Below are 16,778 nucleotides of genomic sequence, written 5' to 3'. Positions count from 1 at the left end.
TGACCTTTCTAATAGCATAGTAAAAGTCACTGGAGGGTTCTTTGACCTCGGAGCACTATAAGAAATTAATGACACACTGTAGGCATGATGGATCAAGGAAACCTGCTTCAGTGCTTTTAGTTCTCCTAGTAAAACCTTGCAGTATTTGAGAAAGCATGTTCTGCTTGTCATGAATCTTCCTTCAGCTACGTTCATCCTACACATAGATAGATCTCTGATGAAACTCTCCAATGGCGGATTGTATGGCAAGGAATCTCAGGGACTGAGATTAGAATCTTGTCTCTTGTGAAAACACTGCTCTGTGGCTGACTACCGATACCTCAGGATCTCAGAATCTTTCTGCTTCCTCTTCTGCATCAATCCATGAACCTTGTGGGGAGATGTGATATAGATAGAGATATCCCATTCAGTTTGAGCACTTCAGAGCTATGACTCACAGGAATTCACAGTGCCTGGGAATGCATCCATAAGACCTGTATCAGGTCAAACCAGACCCCTCCCCCATCAAACAATCCCAGCATGGGGCCTTAATGAATGGTTCTCAGTACATAGTAAGTCATCTTCAGCAACAAGAGACACTTCTCAGAAAAAGGTGCCAGCCTCACATTTTATGTCAAAGTTTAATTATTTGAGTATTCTTTGCTGGTAATATGTAAATAAATTGTTTTTTTCTTAAACTAATTTTATGTCCCAGTGGCATAGCTCAGTGGGCAAAAGTGTTTGCTCTATAAGTCTGCAGGTCTGAGGTCAATTCTTGGATCTTAAGGCAGAAGGGCAGAATCAACTCCCAAAGATTGTCCTGTGACCTCCATATGCACATGTGTGTCTACACACATAAATAAATAAAAATTCAGGAAAAATAAAATACATCTTTATGCAGATAAGGACTGATGTGTCAACTCAGATCTCATGTGTTAAAGTACGGTCACTCAGAATGTGACTTCTTTTGGACATAAAGTCTTTGAAGAGGTATTTAGGGTAAAATGAGACCTCAGAGATAGTTCTAATGCAGGCTGCCTGTTGTTCCAATAATAAGGGAAGGTCAGCGCATTGATACTTGCAGGCCATGCAAGGTGGTATAGTACAAATATCCCCTTCAAAATGCAAATGGAATTTAATTTCCTTTTATGTAGTGGTCAGCGCGATGTCTATGACGTGCCAAGGGCATGGTGCCTCTTAGTGGGCATCTCTGTGCCATTGTAGACCTGCAAACTCAGCCTCCTTTTGCCATCTTGCACAGGCACAACATGACTCTAGAGAGGGTGTAGCATTCAGGGTTCCACACTGGACTCCAACATCAACAAATTTATTGGCACCGTGATTGGACTTTCCAACCTGTATCACTGTGAACTGGCAGCTTTATTTGGGATATGCATGACCTCGCTGTGTACTCTGTCATTATCAGTGTAAATAGATAATGCAACAGATACAAAGGTACAATAAGAAGACAACCATGTGTCTGTCAGAGAGAAGCCTTAGCTCAGCCTGCTCACACCTTGGCATTGCTTGGTTTAAGAGTCTTCTTAGATGGATGATAGATAGATAGATAGATAGATAGATAGATAGATAGATAGATAGATAGATAGATAGATTAAAAAAGTGTTGGAAGGTATGTTTAGGGATGTACTCTGCTTTGAGCTGTGGTCACTGTTGACTTGAGGATGCAGCTGCAGCCACAATATGTTAGCATAGAAGTTAAATGGTACACTAGGTAAAATAGTTGCTTATTCCCTGGTGGAAATTTCCCAGAAGTCAGAGGGAGGTTTCAGAGGGATTCAGACCTCGCCTTCACATACTCACAAGAACATGTAGACAGACAGGAAGGAAGGTGCTTGAGGTGACTCAGAAAGAGCCCTCTGGGGAAAGAGACTGTTTTACTACGTCTCAGCCTCTCATCCTATCAAGGAAACTACTTCTAAGGCCTCCTTTTTGAAAAGTCCTATCTTTGACTGTTGTTTTTCTATCTGCAAATGGTTTCAGTCACAGATCAAAAAATATGTTTGTTTCATTTGTTTGTTTGTTTGTTTGTACGTTGTTTTCAATTCCTGTGTGACTGTTCTCTGCCTGTTTTGGTCATAGTGGAAAGAACATCACAATTCAAAGTCAACTTAAGGAACCATAACACTCCTTGTCTTTCCCCTTCCCTGGGAGTCTATGACAATTTTGCAGTAACATAATCATAACTTTCCTGGGGACATGATTACCAATTCCATATTTTTCACCTTAAAGATTGACCGTTCCTCCCATTCATTATAATTCATATGTTTGTGTGCAGGCCCACTCCTCCACTGTGCTGTGACCTTCAGTACCCATATAGTTAAATCCATCTATTAAGTATAAAGGATAAAACTTTAAGGTTGTCCTTAGTCATAATAGGACATGCTGCATTATCTATTAAGTGGTAATGAATAAAATAAATTATGGATGGTATTTAAATGAAATTAACCTTTGTTGATTCAGATGAATAAGAGTCTAAATTAATGAAAAGTGTGTTTAAATTTTCTTGAAAAGAAGGTAATCCTGCCAAAATGATCCTAACAAGACAAATTATATACTGATTCTTAGAAAAGCTTATTAAAGACTAGTAAAACTGGGATCGTAGGAACAATATACTTACATGGTCATATACATTTGAAAACCCATTGGATGGGTCAATTAAAATGGATTCTGCTCAGGCAATAGGCCATTCCCATAGGATAGTGGATTTAGAAAGATTCAGAAACAGCATCAAAAAGCCACTTCGTAGTCTGAAGACCCCCTGACCCCCTGGGTCTCTCAAACAAGAGTCAGAAGATCATTGGGGGTGGGAGGGGATACTAGCCTTTCAAAGTCTAAGGATATGGTGACCTCTATTGGCTATCAGTAGGGAAGTAAAGTTCGGGCAACCATTACCAGAAGACATGGTATCAGATGGAATCACCCACATCTATCAGGGTTCCACCTCAACAAAGACAGAAGGCCTGTGTGTTCTCAGGAGCTCTGAGACTGGAGCTGTGGAATAGAGGAAGGAGGAGGGAAGAAGAAGTGTCTGACAGGTTACTTTGTAGAGATGCAGAGTAGGTTCCCTGCCATAAGGAAACAACTGGCCCCAGATCTGAATGCAAGATGTGGAAAATGTGGGCTATGTTCCTACAGTTCCTTTTCCATTAACCTATCACAAAAGCCTGCACGTCCACTCATAATGTGTGGTATGGTTCTAAAGAGTCATTCTTGCACAGACTTGAACAGAATGCATGCTATACATTTATGACATTGTCAAAGGACAGACACAATACAAGTTAAAAATATTTAAAGCCTGGTTTCTGTATGTCTCTTGTTTTTATCATTGTAACTTCTTTGTAGCATTCATTTGATGCACCTTCCTCTTCCTATTGATAAGCCTGTGGCTAAGATGGTCCTGTCAACTTGAAGTCTCCAGAGATGCAGTGCCCTCTTCTACAGAAAGTAGGAACTGGAAGTCATGAGGGAGCCTTTTGTAGTGTTCCACCACAGAGTTCTGAATAGTCCGATTTTATATCTTTCTACATAATCCAATCTGTCAATCAGAATGACCTGCTCTCAGTCAGTTCAAGTTTGAAGCCACTGAGCTGTGAAATGCATTATATTTCTGTGTGGTTAATTCCCTTTTTGGTGGGAAGCTGTGTTCTTAATAACTAGCTGTAGGAAGAAATGCTTCTCAAGATCTTATTGATCTTCCAAACTTCATCCTTCCTTTAAATAAGTTTCAAGATAGCACTGGAAAAGGAAAAAAAAAATAGATTATAAAGGCCACCTTCTCCCCAGCTGCCTACTCATTGCACCGATGCTTGAGCACCAGCCCTGTGAACTACCATTCCGTAGCCTAAATATAGCTAGAAAATAACCCAGTAGGTTTCATTAAAAAAAAACAGATGTATCAAAAAATATAAAAGACTCTAATGAAAATAACCATCATACCACTGCCTACAGGGATCCTGAGCCCACTGCATACCGCTAATTTAGTTCTTAGATGTGCTAAGGAAGGCCTTGAGATTACCCACAGCCATGATTGAGAAATATATGAAGGAGAATGTCAGTTGATCATTCTCAGCTCCAGAACACTGTCGTGAGCTAAGCGTGATGCTCTGGAGGTGCGCAGAGCTTGCCGGGTAGTCATTTGCAGCTCCTTATGGATTGTCTTCCCTTTTACTTTTCTAGAACTAATACTTGGCATTTTTGCATATTGATGATGTGTTTCAAATTCTTTCCCTTCTTATACTGTGCTGTTTTCCTGGTGGTGAACAAGCATCATTTTGTAGTGGGTGGTCTTGTACCATGGCAGGCGCTTCACCTCACCCTCAGCATGTGTGAATATTTTTTTTCTGTTGCTTCTCTTTTAATTTCCCACCCCAAATACATTGCAAAAAAAATGAAACATTGGCCTCTTTTTAATGCATAGCATCTCAGGGTCACAAGAGATCTGAGCTGTCACCTACAGGATTTGATAAATTTCTCTGGTGTTTGAACTCAATAAATTAGCATCCTTAAATGTTTCCTTCTCAGGTGACATTTTCTCAGATGGGTCACCTCTTTGGACCACACAGTCTGTGAAAGCAGCTTGACATTCACCTTATGTTCCTGTCTGAACAGGTCCTCCTCCAAGGACATGTGGTCTCCAACATGTAGCCACTTAAAATAACTTTAAATGATGGAAGCCTTGAATAACAGAAGATACAAATAACTTGTACAGATAATAAAAAGTGTCTGTTCCTTGTTTTAAAAAAATGTACACCTCTTCTAAATTCCTCAGAGATCCTCTATGCCCTGGCAAAGGTAGCTCTCCCACAGGTAAGGGTTGGGATATGAGTTGTCCCAACAACACCAATCTTGGGAAACTAGTACAGCCCAGGGGCTGCTTTCCCATGTTGCTTAATTTTCTTTCCTTGACTGTAAGAGAATCGATAAAGCATGGTGTGCTGTCTCGACTCCTCAAAGCCTGGAGATTGGAAAGTATTTGGAGGAAAGGTAGAAGCCAGCAGGAAACAAAGCCAAATTGTCGCTTACTGGTGAATCCTGGTAAATTCTGGTCTTCTACCAGCCCATGGTACATTAACACACACCACTGAGAATTCATGAAAAGGTTTGACAGATCCCCACATTTCTATCAGTCAGATGCAGGGAATGAAGGCTTCCATGCAGCTGTATAAGTACAGATTCCAGACCTGAGCCCTGCACAATCTGAAGGCTTGATTTTAATCTTCAAGATAACACTGACCTGGTGTTATTATCTAAAAGAATTTGTTTTCTTCCAAACCTTTCAGAGGAGGCTAAGTTCCTTGTCCTGTTTTCTGACAAAGGTGAGGATGTCTAAATGAAACTACAAGATAAAAGCAGCGAAGAGACAGCATGGTGCTATCAAACGAAATCAAACAATGTGAAAATAAGACTCTTTATTATGTGTTCTATTTGACAGCCTTCTGAAAAATAAAAGGCTTTGATGTTATTTTTGAAAAGCAAACTCTTAACCTAATCATTTCTTCCACACCTGAGATTTAATGTGAAGTCACATGACTGCATCAGTCTGAAAGAAAATGTTTCAGGACATTAGTCATATTTGTAAATACATGGTGTGATTGAAATTCCACAGTCAGTTCTGTTAACCACAGAATACCAAATACCAAGATAAAAACCAGGTTTCAAGAGAAGTAATTCATAAGTTTTTTTTTCCTTCAGAAAAGAAAAATCTCATTTTATTTGTCATTAAGTCTTAGTCATTTACTTTTGTACATATTCCTTTGTTTGTGCACACAAAGCTCGGGGGATACATTTCTTCTTATTGTCAGTACCCAGGAACTGTTGAAAGGCATGAAGAATGAATGATGGGGTTGGAAGAAGGGGATCAAAAGCTAGAAGCACATATCGCTGTTGCAGAGGACACAAGTTCTGATACCACAACCCATGTGGAACAACGGCAGCTTGTAGAAGGGATCCAGTACCTCCAGCCTCCTCGAATGCTTGCACACATATGCACACACACACACACACACACACACACACACCACATACCACATAAAGATAACATAATTTTAAAAAAAAGAAATGAACAGCTTGAAGAAAGCTCTTCTTCAAACCCACAGCTAGGCAGACACAGAAGCCCACTTACCTTGAACAGACAGTATTTTGTTAATGAATACTGAGAAATTTATGTGAGAAAGTTTATGTGTATGTGTGTGTTTGTGCATCTGTGCATATGTTCATATGTATGCATGTGTATGTGTATATGTGTGTAAATGTGTGTATATGTGTAAATGTGTGTATGTATGTAAATGTGTGTATGTATGTATATGTTGTGCATGTGTGTCCATGTATATGCATTGTGCATGTATGTGTATATGTATCTATATCATGTACGCATGTGTGTATATGAATGTATATGTGTGTATGCATTATCCATGTCTATATGTGTTTACATATGTACATGTGTGTTGTGTGCATTATGTGCATGTGTGTGTGCATGCATGTGCATGTGTGCAGACCAGAGGCCAACAAGGTCAAGTGTTTCCCCCAATTGCTCTCCACCTTACTTTTGGTATCCTTCCCCGAACCTGACGCTTGCTGATTGGATGGACTGGCTGGCAGGTGAACTCTAGGAACCTTCTTGTTTCCTGTTTCTCATTGTTGAGATTACAGGAGCATGCCACTATTACCCAGCTTTCACAGAGTGCTGGGGATTGAACCCAGGTCTTCATGCTTGCACTGCAAACACTTTACCCACTGGACTATCTCTCCTGCCCTATAATTTCTTATGGGATAAGAATCATTTGACTGATGCCACATTGGCTCTTAAGTTCTCAGGGCACAGCACAACTTCAGTCTACAATTATGGGTCTGGTCAGGATGCAACATTCCCAAAACAGCCTGCCCCTGGGTGTGGGACAGAAGATAGCTAAGGTAATGAAGACAAGAACTCTGACCCGCAGTGCTATGGTGACAGAGCCCTTCATCAGGGCTGGTCCTGGAGAAGATAAGCATTCTCTTGATAGCTTGCATCTGAGCCAATCAACAGTCATCCTGGGGACTGTGGGACAGGGTGCAACTCAGTAGAAAAGGGTACCTCCCTTTTGAGAAAGCGAAAGAGGGATGATGAAATCTGAATCATCTTCAGCAAACCAGATGGTCGTTTCACAGAGGCTGAATGTGTTAGTTTATGAATGGTATGGACAGGAATCCCAAACCAGGCTTCTTCAGCTGCAAGCGGACCCCCTCAAGTAGAACATTAAGAATGTATTCTAGCTGGGAATAGTTGCACACACCTCTAATGCCAGCACTCAGGAGGCAGAGGCAGATGACTCTCTGTGAGTTCAAGACCAGCCTGGTCTCTACCTAGTGAGTTCCAGGACAACCAGAAGTACACAATGAGACCCTGTCTTAAAGAATGAAAACAAAGCAAAACCAACCAAACAAAAAAAGTCCTCAAGACTTCCTATTCACTCCAAGATTGCCCCTGACAGAGGCGTGTTAATGTACAACTATGGAAAGAATTTGATGTTAGGGACTGTGTGGACTTAACAGAAATCTGACACATTGTTCTCAGGAACCTCTGATCTGGTGCATACACTCATGGACTATGAATGAGCATGCCACCCTCCGCACCACATGAAACACTTGTGTATGTGGGTCATGGAGATACAGGTATACACACTATATATGTATGTCACACTAATAACATATGAATAGGCTCCTTGTGCATATAGAGCACAAGAAAAACACATGGGGTCCTCCTGAAGTTAATATTTTTAACTACCTGTAATGTATCCACTTAACTAATGGAGTAGAGATAAAATATGGCTGCATAAAGAAATGTCTTAGAGGAGAATTCTGAGATTGAGCCGGAGCAGCTGCCGCCTCCTGTGTGGATTATGCCTCTCGAGTGGGTTACGCCTGCTGTGTGGGTTACTAGGACAGCACTGAAGGCTCCTCCCAGTCTGCAGAGTTCTTTGTGGATTCTACAGAATACCAGCAGCAACTCTCAAGTTCATCACCCCATTCTCATCTTAATGCTACTCCTGCTTGGTCCCTTGATTCTCCTGCATGCCCCAGGACATTGGGGGTACTTAGAATCAATCTATCTTTTCCTTCTGTGCCCACAGCCTGTCAGGATATAAGGAATTAGGCAGATGCAAAAACCCATGGTCACCTTCATTATGGTTGTAACTTTGGAAACACGGTTACATATGCTTCTGCCTACCTTGCAGATGAAGGTCTTCCACAGCCTTGTTGAGTGGCTCCATTAAATACACAGCTTGGCTCAGAACATAGTAGATGCCGATGGTCTCTCTCTTTAAGTCCAGGATAAAGTAAGCAAGCTACATGGCCTCTGTATTTTACTCAGAGAAACTCCAATGAGACTGTTAGAAGAAAACCTGTTGGTCAGAGAGGGTGAAGTGACGATACCCATAATTCTCTGGAGCTCAAATCTGAGAAACCTCAAAGGTGTAGGAATAAATCTCCCGCTCACTGTGTCTGCTGGGGAACACGAGGCCTTTTGGAAACAATGCCTATGGGATGCTACTAATGTTCTAAGTGATTTGTCATGATAGAATTACAGTCATGTGGTGTGTCTGTCCATCTCCTGGGTAGACCTGCGAGTTCACATTTGAGCACTCAGGAGCTTGCAGTATGCGAATCATGTGCCAGATGACAAGGGCACAGTGGGTAGGCCATTGCCACCCCCTGCTGACGGGAATATAAAAGGAATGTGTCTTGAGAGCAAATTTGTAGCATAAATCAAGCACAAAAAATATGCATGGCTTTTGACTTCTTATATTATTAGTAACTGAGTCTAAAGCAATGATCAGAGAGGAAGTCACGGTTTTATACATGAGGTTGACATCTGTGGCAGAACGCGAGCACATGGAATACTAACACAGTAGCGTCGAGCAATGTAGACATACAGAGAAATAAATGTGTCACAGAACTGAATACTAACTAAGAATTTGGAAACCTGCCTACACATCTTTTCTGTAATCTCGGACACCTTTTATTTTATGTTACATCAAACAGTCGAAGCATACAGCTGCAGCAGACGTGCCATCTGGCCTTTATGGACAAGATGGGCATCTTGACAAAATAAGTTTAGAACCAGATTTTAAAATAAGAATGTGAAGTAGATGAACACAGCCTTCTGGACAGAAGGCTTCTTTCTAGGCAGGGAAGTTGGGTCAATTTTCAGATTCATTTTATATATATTTTTTTCTTTTTCCATTAAACTCTTTGAACACACTTTTACTCATCAAAAGAATCACAGCTATTTTTGTTAAAAATGTTCCCTTATTTGTCTATAAACAAGATAAATGTTCAGTGGATTCATTTACAGTGAAGATAGCATCGATCAGCATATCACAATGGTGCTGTGTAGCAAACTTGAAACTCTGTCTTAGTGCGGTAGACTGCAGGTTGGCTGGGGAAGCCCTCCTCCATATAGCTCTCTTCTTGAAATAAATGCAATAGATGGGGAGCATATACATTTGTCCTGATAGCAGACAAGAGAGTGGTGTTAAATTCATAAGGCTGCAAGCCCTGCACTGGGTGCAAAAATGCATGTATCGTATTCACATTGCATCAGAAAAAAACAAAGGATGGAGTCCAAAATCCAGGGAGTGACCCTAAAGGGCACACATGCCATAGAGGATAGAATCCCAAGAGATGATTGCTTTATTTTTTGTTTGTTTTGTTTTGTTTTGTTTTGTTTTGTTTTGTTTTGGGCAAACCAGAATACCAATGTCAATTGAGAAGTAGAACTAAAAATTATTCCCTGAGTCTTTTAAATTTTTTTAATGATTCTTCCTGACATACATACAGTCTGCTTCTGTTGGGTCCCCAAGGAAGATATCCTTACTATATTAAATGTCCACTTTTGTCTCTTTAGATTCTAGCCAACGTGATCATTTTCATCTGTGGGAACTTGGCGGGAGCCTACCATAAGCACCTCATGGAACTTGCCCTGCAGCAAACCTATCGGGACACATGTAATTGCATCAAGTCCCGGATCAAGCTGGAATTTGAAAAACGGCAGCAGGTAAAATGTGTTTTTAATCCTATATCTGTACTATCTTGGGCATTTCTAGGATACCAGCTATTAATTAACATTAGTGGCAAGCATCCGTCTTGGTATAAACAGGACTGTGACGTCATGGCAACGTGGCAGCAGCTATTTTCTATTCCATTGATCATGAACACCCTCCTGAATCATCTTAGCATCAGGAAGTTGTTTCATTGGGAGCTGGTTGCTGCCGTTGTCTGTGGCTGCCCTATGATGGTTACAGTGGTGTATAGAAATGTACGTAGGGAATTACATTCACTGTATTGAAACAATGCAAAGCATAACTGAAGAGGCATTGGAAGGTGTGTGCAGGCAAAGCATGCAGTGTCCTCCAGAGTGAGCAAAAACATATAAAACAGACACACTGGAGGAAGAACTCACCCACGGTCTTGCAATGGACATCCCTTACTTAGGTGGTGGCATGACACTGTGTTAGTGGCTTCTTTCATTGCTGTGAGAAAAATTTTGGCGTAGGCAACTTAAGGAAGGATGGGTTTGTTTAGCACTCGGAGTTTAAAGGCTCTGTCTGTCATGGCAGGGAAGTCTGGTAGCAGGAGTGTGAGGCAGCTGCTTACACTGTGCCCAAAAGTCAGGAAGTGGAGAGAGATGGATGTTGGTGTTCAGCTGGGGCCCAAGTCCACTGTGTGATCCCACCAACATTCAAACTAGTTCTTCCATTGTCTGTCACCTTACTGGAAAACCCTGCATAGACATACCCAGATGTGCGTTTCCCTGTTGATTCTACACCCAGTCAAATGGACAGTGGAGATTCACCATCACCAGGTATCCATGACACAGAAAGTGACCATCACTGTCCCTGGCTGTGAACTCTGCGTTCTTCCTCTGTGTGACTGGCTGCCGTGTTATCTATGCTGTTAACAGTATGTTAACCCTAGTCTAAATATAGAGAGTGTATTAAGTTGTATTAAATTAGCATCTTTATAAATTCCATCAAAATGTATTTTTGGTGGTAGGAGGGAAAGTTATCACTTAAGTGTTGGCACTGGATTTCTCTTTGTGTATAGGTTTGAGAATAATAATCAGGTTGTCTTTTTTTTTTTCCAAATGGGAAAGACAGCTCATCTGTTTAGCAAATACTTGTTGAATAGCATTTGTGCTGGGTGTAGTTCTAGGCATCTGGGTGTCTAGGTGAGAGCATCGGGTTCTCACTGCTACTGTTGGCAAACTTTGTGGATATCTTTAAATATTTTTACCTCTAATTCAACTAATGTTAAATTCATTTGTCTATGTATATGTAAATCCTGGTTATTATACCTGCATCTCATGAAGAAATCTCTCATCTCCATAATGCTTGTCTCTACAGAAAGAATTCAGTTGAAATGCATCACTGCATGCAATGACAGATTTATTACAGAGTAAACTGGACACCTCTCAAGGGGTGAGAGTGTCCAGTGGCCAAAGGGACCATGGCAGGGCAGAGCGGCTATCCAGTGTGAATGTGTAATCAGAGAGAGGAGAACAGCGTGCTGACCTCCATTGGGGGTGGGTGTTACGGTTCAAATTTATAACTGCAACGCCCAGTCTGGCTTGTTGTTATGTGGTCACCATGTTCCCGACTAGGCAAGGCCTGAGGCCAAGAGCAGCAGTGTGCTCTCGCCGCTGCTCGGCTCTGACCAGCCAGAGCACTGGCCCTGGCACCCACGAGATGCCAGCATGGGAGAGGGCTCTGCCAATCTACCACGCTGTGTCCACAAAGCTTAGCTGAACCCCAGACAATACCCGCCATCCCCGTGGTACCTGGCAGACATGAGACTCTAAAGCTTAATTATTAACCAAAGGTTTTATATAGTTAGAAATGGTTCAATTAACAATTTGCCCACACAATTAGAGTTGCTTCCCAATAGCTAACCTTATGATATTACTATGATAATATGATATAGATCTTTACCCAGGACCGTCCTGGACCCGTGTGTGGTTCTCCATGGCTCCTACATGTCTCCTCCCTAGCTCCTCCCCTTCCTCCCGTTCTTCCTGTCCTTTGCTCCTCCCACATTACGGAGCTTATTGTAAAATGTAGTGGGGGTAATATCTCGCTACAGGTGGGCTTTACACTGTCACCTCTAACATCTCTACAACTGGCAGCCCTTACTGATCAGTATTTTCCTGTGTAGGTGAATGACAGCCCATCCAGATTGAGTCGTATGGGAGGGACAATGAAATGCTCTTTTCCCTTACCAGAAAGCATCCGCCTAGCAAGTAAATGTTACAGGCTTCTGGGAAATTCAAAATATCATGTATCCTCTTGGAGCCAGAGAGGTACTCAGATCCTTCCCGCCTTTCTTTTTCTTTCTTTGTCTCTTTCTTTCTTTCTTTCTTTCTTTCTTTCTTTCTTTCTTTCTTTCTTCTTCCTTTCTTCCTTCCCATCCCCCAGTAATCAGAATCCTGCTGTCTCCATTCCTGGTTCTACAAGCTGATGATTATGAAGAATGGGACCCATTCCCAACAACCTTGAAGTCTGCTAATAGCTAATTTAACTATCTACTAGACATATCAAAACCATAGACAATCGTTTACTTAAGTAGCTATTCAGTTTTTCTTTTATATACCTGTGCCCTGCCTTGTTTAGTTTCTGGGTTCTAGAAGATTCCACAATGTCAGTAGACATCGTTCCTCATTCACAGTTGGTTCCACTATAACATGGTGTTTTGTTTTGATGTTTCCTAGAGAGACAAAAAAACACAAACAAAACAAACAAAAAATGAACAAAAACATGTACTCACACAGACAGATCACCAATAAACCAAGGAATTAATTCTATTCAATTTCAGATTCATGGATGGGTGAATTTATCGGTGTTCTTTTCAGGAACACAGACGACTCAAAAGCATCTGCATCACTGGGAAGCTAACCCAGAGTGACTTTCAGGTCATGAAAGGTGCCTCACTGGAATACTACGAGATTCAGCTTTGCGACTCTTACATAAGTTAGCACCACCCATGCAGTTAGAAGGTCAAGCTAGAGTCCTTATGGTGTAATCACCCCTCTCATGTTAGAAATATTAACAAGTCCATTGCTCCATGCCTGGGTGTCACTATACAGTAATGGTTATTTCATTGCAGTGACTGTAGAGCCAATCAGGATATCTGAGAGGTTAGCACAGTATCCTTGTATGTCCAGTGGTTGTGTCTACAAGCACCTAGTCTAAAATTTGAATGCTTTAGAACAGACAGTTTTTTCTTGAAAAGAAAATACAGCAAGATGGCTCCGGTGTTAAGAGCACTTGCTGCTCTTACAAAGACCTGAGTTCAGTTCCCAGCCTATATAGGACAGCTCACAACTACCCGTAACTCCAGCTTGATGGCTCTGACGCCCTTTTCAGTCTTCCATGGGTAACCACATCATGTTGACTACCCCCCCACAAACACATAATTAAAGCATCAAAGGCTGGAGATTCATCAGGTTAGCCAGATAGAAACAGCTAACTTTATTTCTCATCACCTCTAGACTCTATTTCAAAATAGCACTAAAGCTACAGGAAACCAAATTCCAAGTAGGCAGATTACAGAACCCAATGTTTATAGTCACAGCTTTGACAAAGGCAGTTATTCAGGCTACTGACATCATCAACACATCATATTTCCTTGGCGTGATCCAGAGCTTGGGAAGAACATAGCATTCTTGTCTCTCTGAGCCAAGGAGCCTAAGTGCTCTGGAGGTCTCTGTGATCATAGTCACCACACCCAGCTCCTGGGTCACAGGTTCTTAGGGACCAAATACTATAGGACCCTCTTGGGAGGTAGCAGAAAGAGATGGATTCACTAGCAATTTCATAAGAGAAGGCAGAGATCCTTTCTAGAATCAAGAGGAAAGACATAGGGAGCAGAAACATCTGTTAAACATGTTTGATAAAATAGAATTTGGTCCATCAATTGTTAATGGTCTGAAAAGCTGGGAGTCCATCTCCAGAGACTTATCCCTGGAATATACTTTTCCTGTTAGGAATTCAGAAAATGTTTTTCTAGAATGAGAATACGTGATGTTTTTTTTTTCTTTCAGAAAAGATTATTAAATAAAACAAAGAAATATCTTGCTTAAAATAGAACTCAACTTGCTTAAAATAGAGCTATGGAGATGGCTCAGTGGTTAAAAACACGTGCCATTCAGACATGAGGACCTAAGTATGAATTCCTACAAGACAGACAGAACAGAACGAGAATCTTTACTCTCAGGACTTGAGTATGAATTCCTACAGGACAGACAGAATAAGAATCTCAGTGTTCCTTTGGGAAGATAGGAAGCAGAGACAGGAGAAATCCTGAATGAGCACAGGGAACAGCCTGGCTCAAACAGCTAAAAGGAACAAATACATCCTCTCTCACATAAGGTGGAAGGTTGGTACTGGCACCTGGGTTGTCCTCTTCTCTCCAAACTTTGCAGTGGTCCACATGTACATGACTGAATTCACATACAAGAATCTAAATATTCATGTACACACACACCACACACATGCACACATATACATAGAGAGAGAAAGAGAGGAAGAGGGAGAGGGAGAAAGAGAGGGAGAGGGAGAAAGAGAGGGAGAGGGAGAGGGAAGAGGGAGAGGGAGAGAGACAGAGAGACCAAGGGTTAATCCCTGAGGCCCCAAGATCCACATGGTGCCACAATCCAAACCAAAGTCTTAGGTTCCACGTTCCCTTCCTAGGGCTGTGAACGATATTTGCTGTCATCTGATTCCAGTAACCTCCATTCATTTATACGGTCACTATAGTACCTAGTAAAATCCTTGTAAGTCCTTCGTCCATGAATATCCATACTGTCTAGCTAGGAAATTATTTTTGCAGTCATTACTTAGACAATAAACACTGCAACCTAACGTAGCATCACATGACAGAGGCCTCAATGTGAGCTGATATCCCCACAAGTCTGAGAGACCATAATATTGATTAGCTTCACGAATTCATCTCCTCATGCCCAAGAGAGGAAAGAGAGGAGAGTGGGTCCCCAGAAGACAACCCTCTTCGTCCGGGAAGAGATGTATAAACGGTTACTGCCCCAGGGACGTGTATAAAGAATCACTCAATTCTAGAAGCATTTGATTCAAGTTCTATGATTCTTTCCCTAGATGCAGATGACAAGTCCTTCGAGACAGTACTATTAGTACATGAATAAAGCATCTATTGGTTGTATAAAGTTTTGAGGAAGTAGGAAATAAAAGGGTTTGATAGGAGTATTTTTGGAGATGTGTTTTGTTGTTGTTTGTTTTGTTTTGTTTATTTGTTTGTTTTGTCTTTTTGTTGGCTTGGGGTTTTTTGCCCTAAACATGCTCTCATGTAAAAAGCAGCAACAGTCATTATTTTGTTATGAGGTAGGAATGCAGGCAAGGCGTTAGAAGCAAGGCTGCCTTTGGGAGCTGATGAGTTCACCTCTGCGCTTGGATGGTTGTCTGCTGCTTCAGCTTCTACAGGCAAAGCCACAGTTACACTTGAGTATCGATCTCATGGTGCAACAGATGCTCCTCTGTCAGACCTGAGAACAGCTTCCCTCTGGAGTATGTAATTGACTCTCGGGAATTGTTGAGAGCTGGCTACAGAGCAAAACAAAAACCCTTTTTCTTAACTGGTATAGCAATTGAAATCGATGCAGCCTCTATGAAAGTAAACGCTGATTTCTTTTTCAGGGTGGGGAGGTAAGCCTACTGGGCATAGGAACTCACACCTGTAATCCCAGCAGTTTCCAAGGTGAAGCAAAAGGATTCAAGGACAGCCTGGGCTATTTAGCAAGTTCCAGGAGAGGCTCAGCTAGAAAGTGAGACCCTGCTCATAAAACATGGAATAAGGAGAGAGAGAGAAGGGCGGGGCTAGAAAGGAGAGAAAACAAATCCTCATTAGCTCATAAATTGTCATTTTAAAGACATTACATGTGTTTTCCCATGGTTTATTTTAATGTGAGTTCCACAGACAGTACACACAACCAGTAAGAAACACTAGCCAATCGAGGCTGATATACCTGGATTCAGAGCCCTGTTGGGAGGTCTGTAGAATGGGTTTTTTTTTTCTGTCTTTGCATTTAGACTTTCTTTCCTCCTTGCAAAGTTTGAGGAAGTAATCAAACAGTTTCAGTGCAGCCCTGACTGGCAGACAGCAAGCACACTCATCTGTAAATGTACAGGACAACAGAGACTTAAAAATGCACTGTGCTAGTCATTAAGGGGTCTGTGCTGAAGCTGCTCTAGGCGTAGACTCTAAACTTTGGGAGGAAAGGAGTAGAAAGCAACGAGCATTTCATCGGCTTCTCGGGAGGTGCCAGGTGGTCTGCTTGGCTTTAGATACAATGATGTATCAGATTCCGGCTGCAGATGTTACAAGTGGAATCTTGATAGACACAAAACAGCTGGTGAAGCCAGGCGGTGGTGCACGCCTTTAATCCCAGCACTTGGGAGGCAGAGGCAGGTGGATTTCTGAGTTTGAGGCCAGCCTGGTCTACAGAGTGAGTTCCAGGACAGCCAGAACTACACAGAGAAACCCTGTCTCAAAAAAAAAAAAAAAAAAAAAAAACAGCTGGTGAGTCTAGATCTTAGAAATCCAAACCCACTGACCTCCCTTCTCTAGACCAAAAGGAAACTTTGTCTTACCTCTCTAACCTTCTAGAAGCTTTCAACAGCCATTAGTTTTTAGCCCCTGTCTTCCTCCCCAAAGGCAACAGGATAGACTCCATCCCCCTACCTTCTGCTTCATCTGTTCCACCTGCCCCCTGC

The 16,778-nt window shown here is 41.7% G+C and overlaps 1 protein-coding gene across 1 annotated transcript in view; it reads left to right on the top strand.

Moving 5' to 3' along the window:
- Nucleotides 1-16,778, top strand: part of Adcy2 (adenylate cyclase 2) — a 354,940-nt gene that overhangs the window by 179,617 nt on the left and 158,545 nt on the right. Inside the window, exon 4 of the mRNA XM_028782705.1 lies at nucleotides 9,887-10,036. Coding sequence (XP_028638538.1) covers nucleotides 9,887-10,036 — 150 coding nt within the window. The remainder of the gene's footprint in view (nucleotides 1-9,886; nucleotides 10,037-16,778) is intronic.

Source organism: Grammomys surdaster, unplaced genomic scaffold (genome assembly GCF_004785775.1).
Source record: "Grammomys surdaster isolate TR1022 unplaced genomic scaffold, NIH_TR_1.0 843, whole genome shotgun sequence".
Classification (NCBI taxonomy): domain Eukaryota; kingdom Metazoa; phylum Chordata; class Mammalia; order Rodentia; family Muridae; genus Grammomys; species Grammomys surdaster.
The sequence above is the reverse complement of the archived record's forward strand: the minus strand, read 5'-3'. Positions and strand labels throughout refer to the sequence as shown.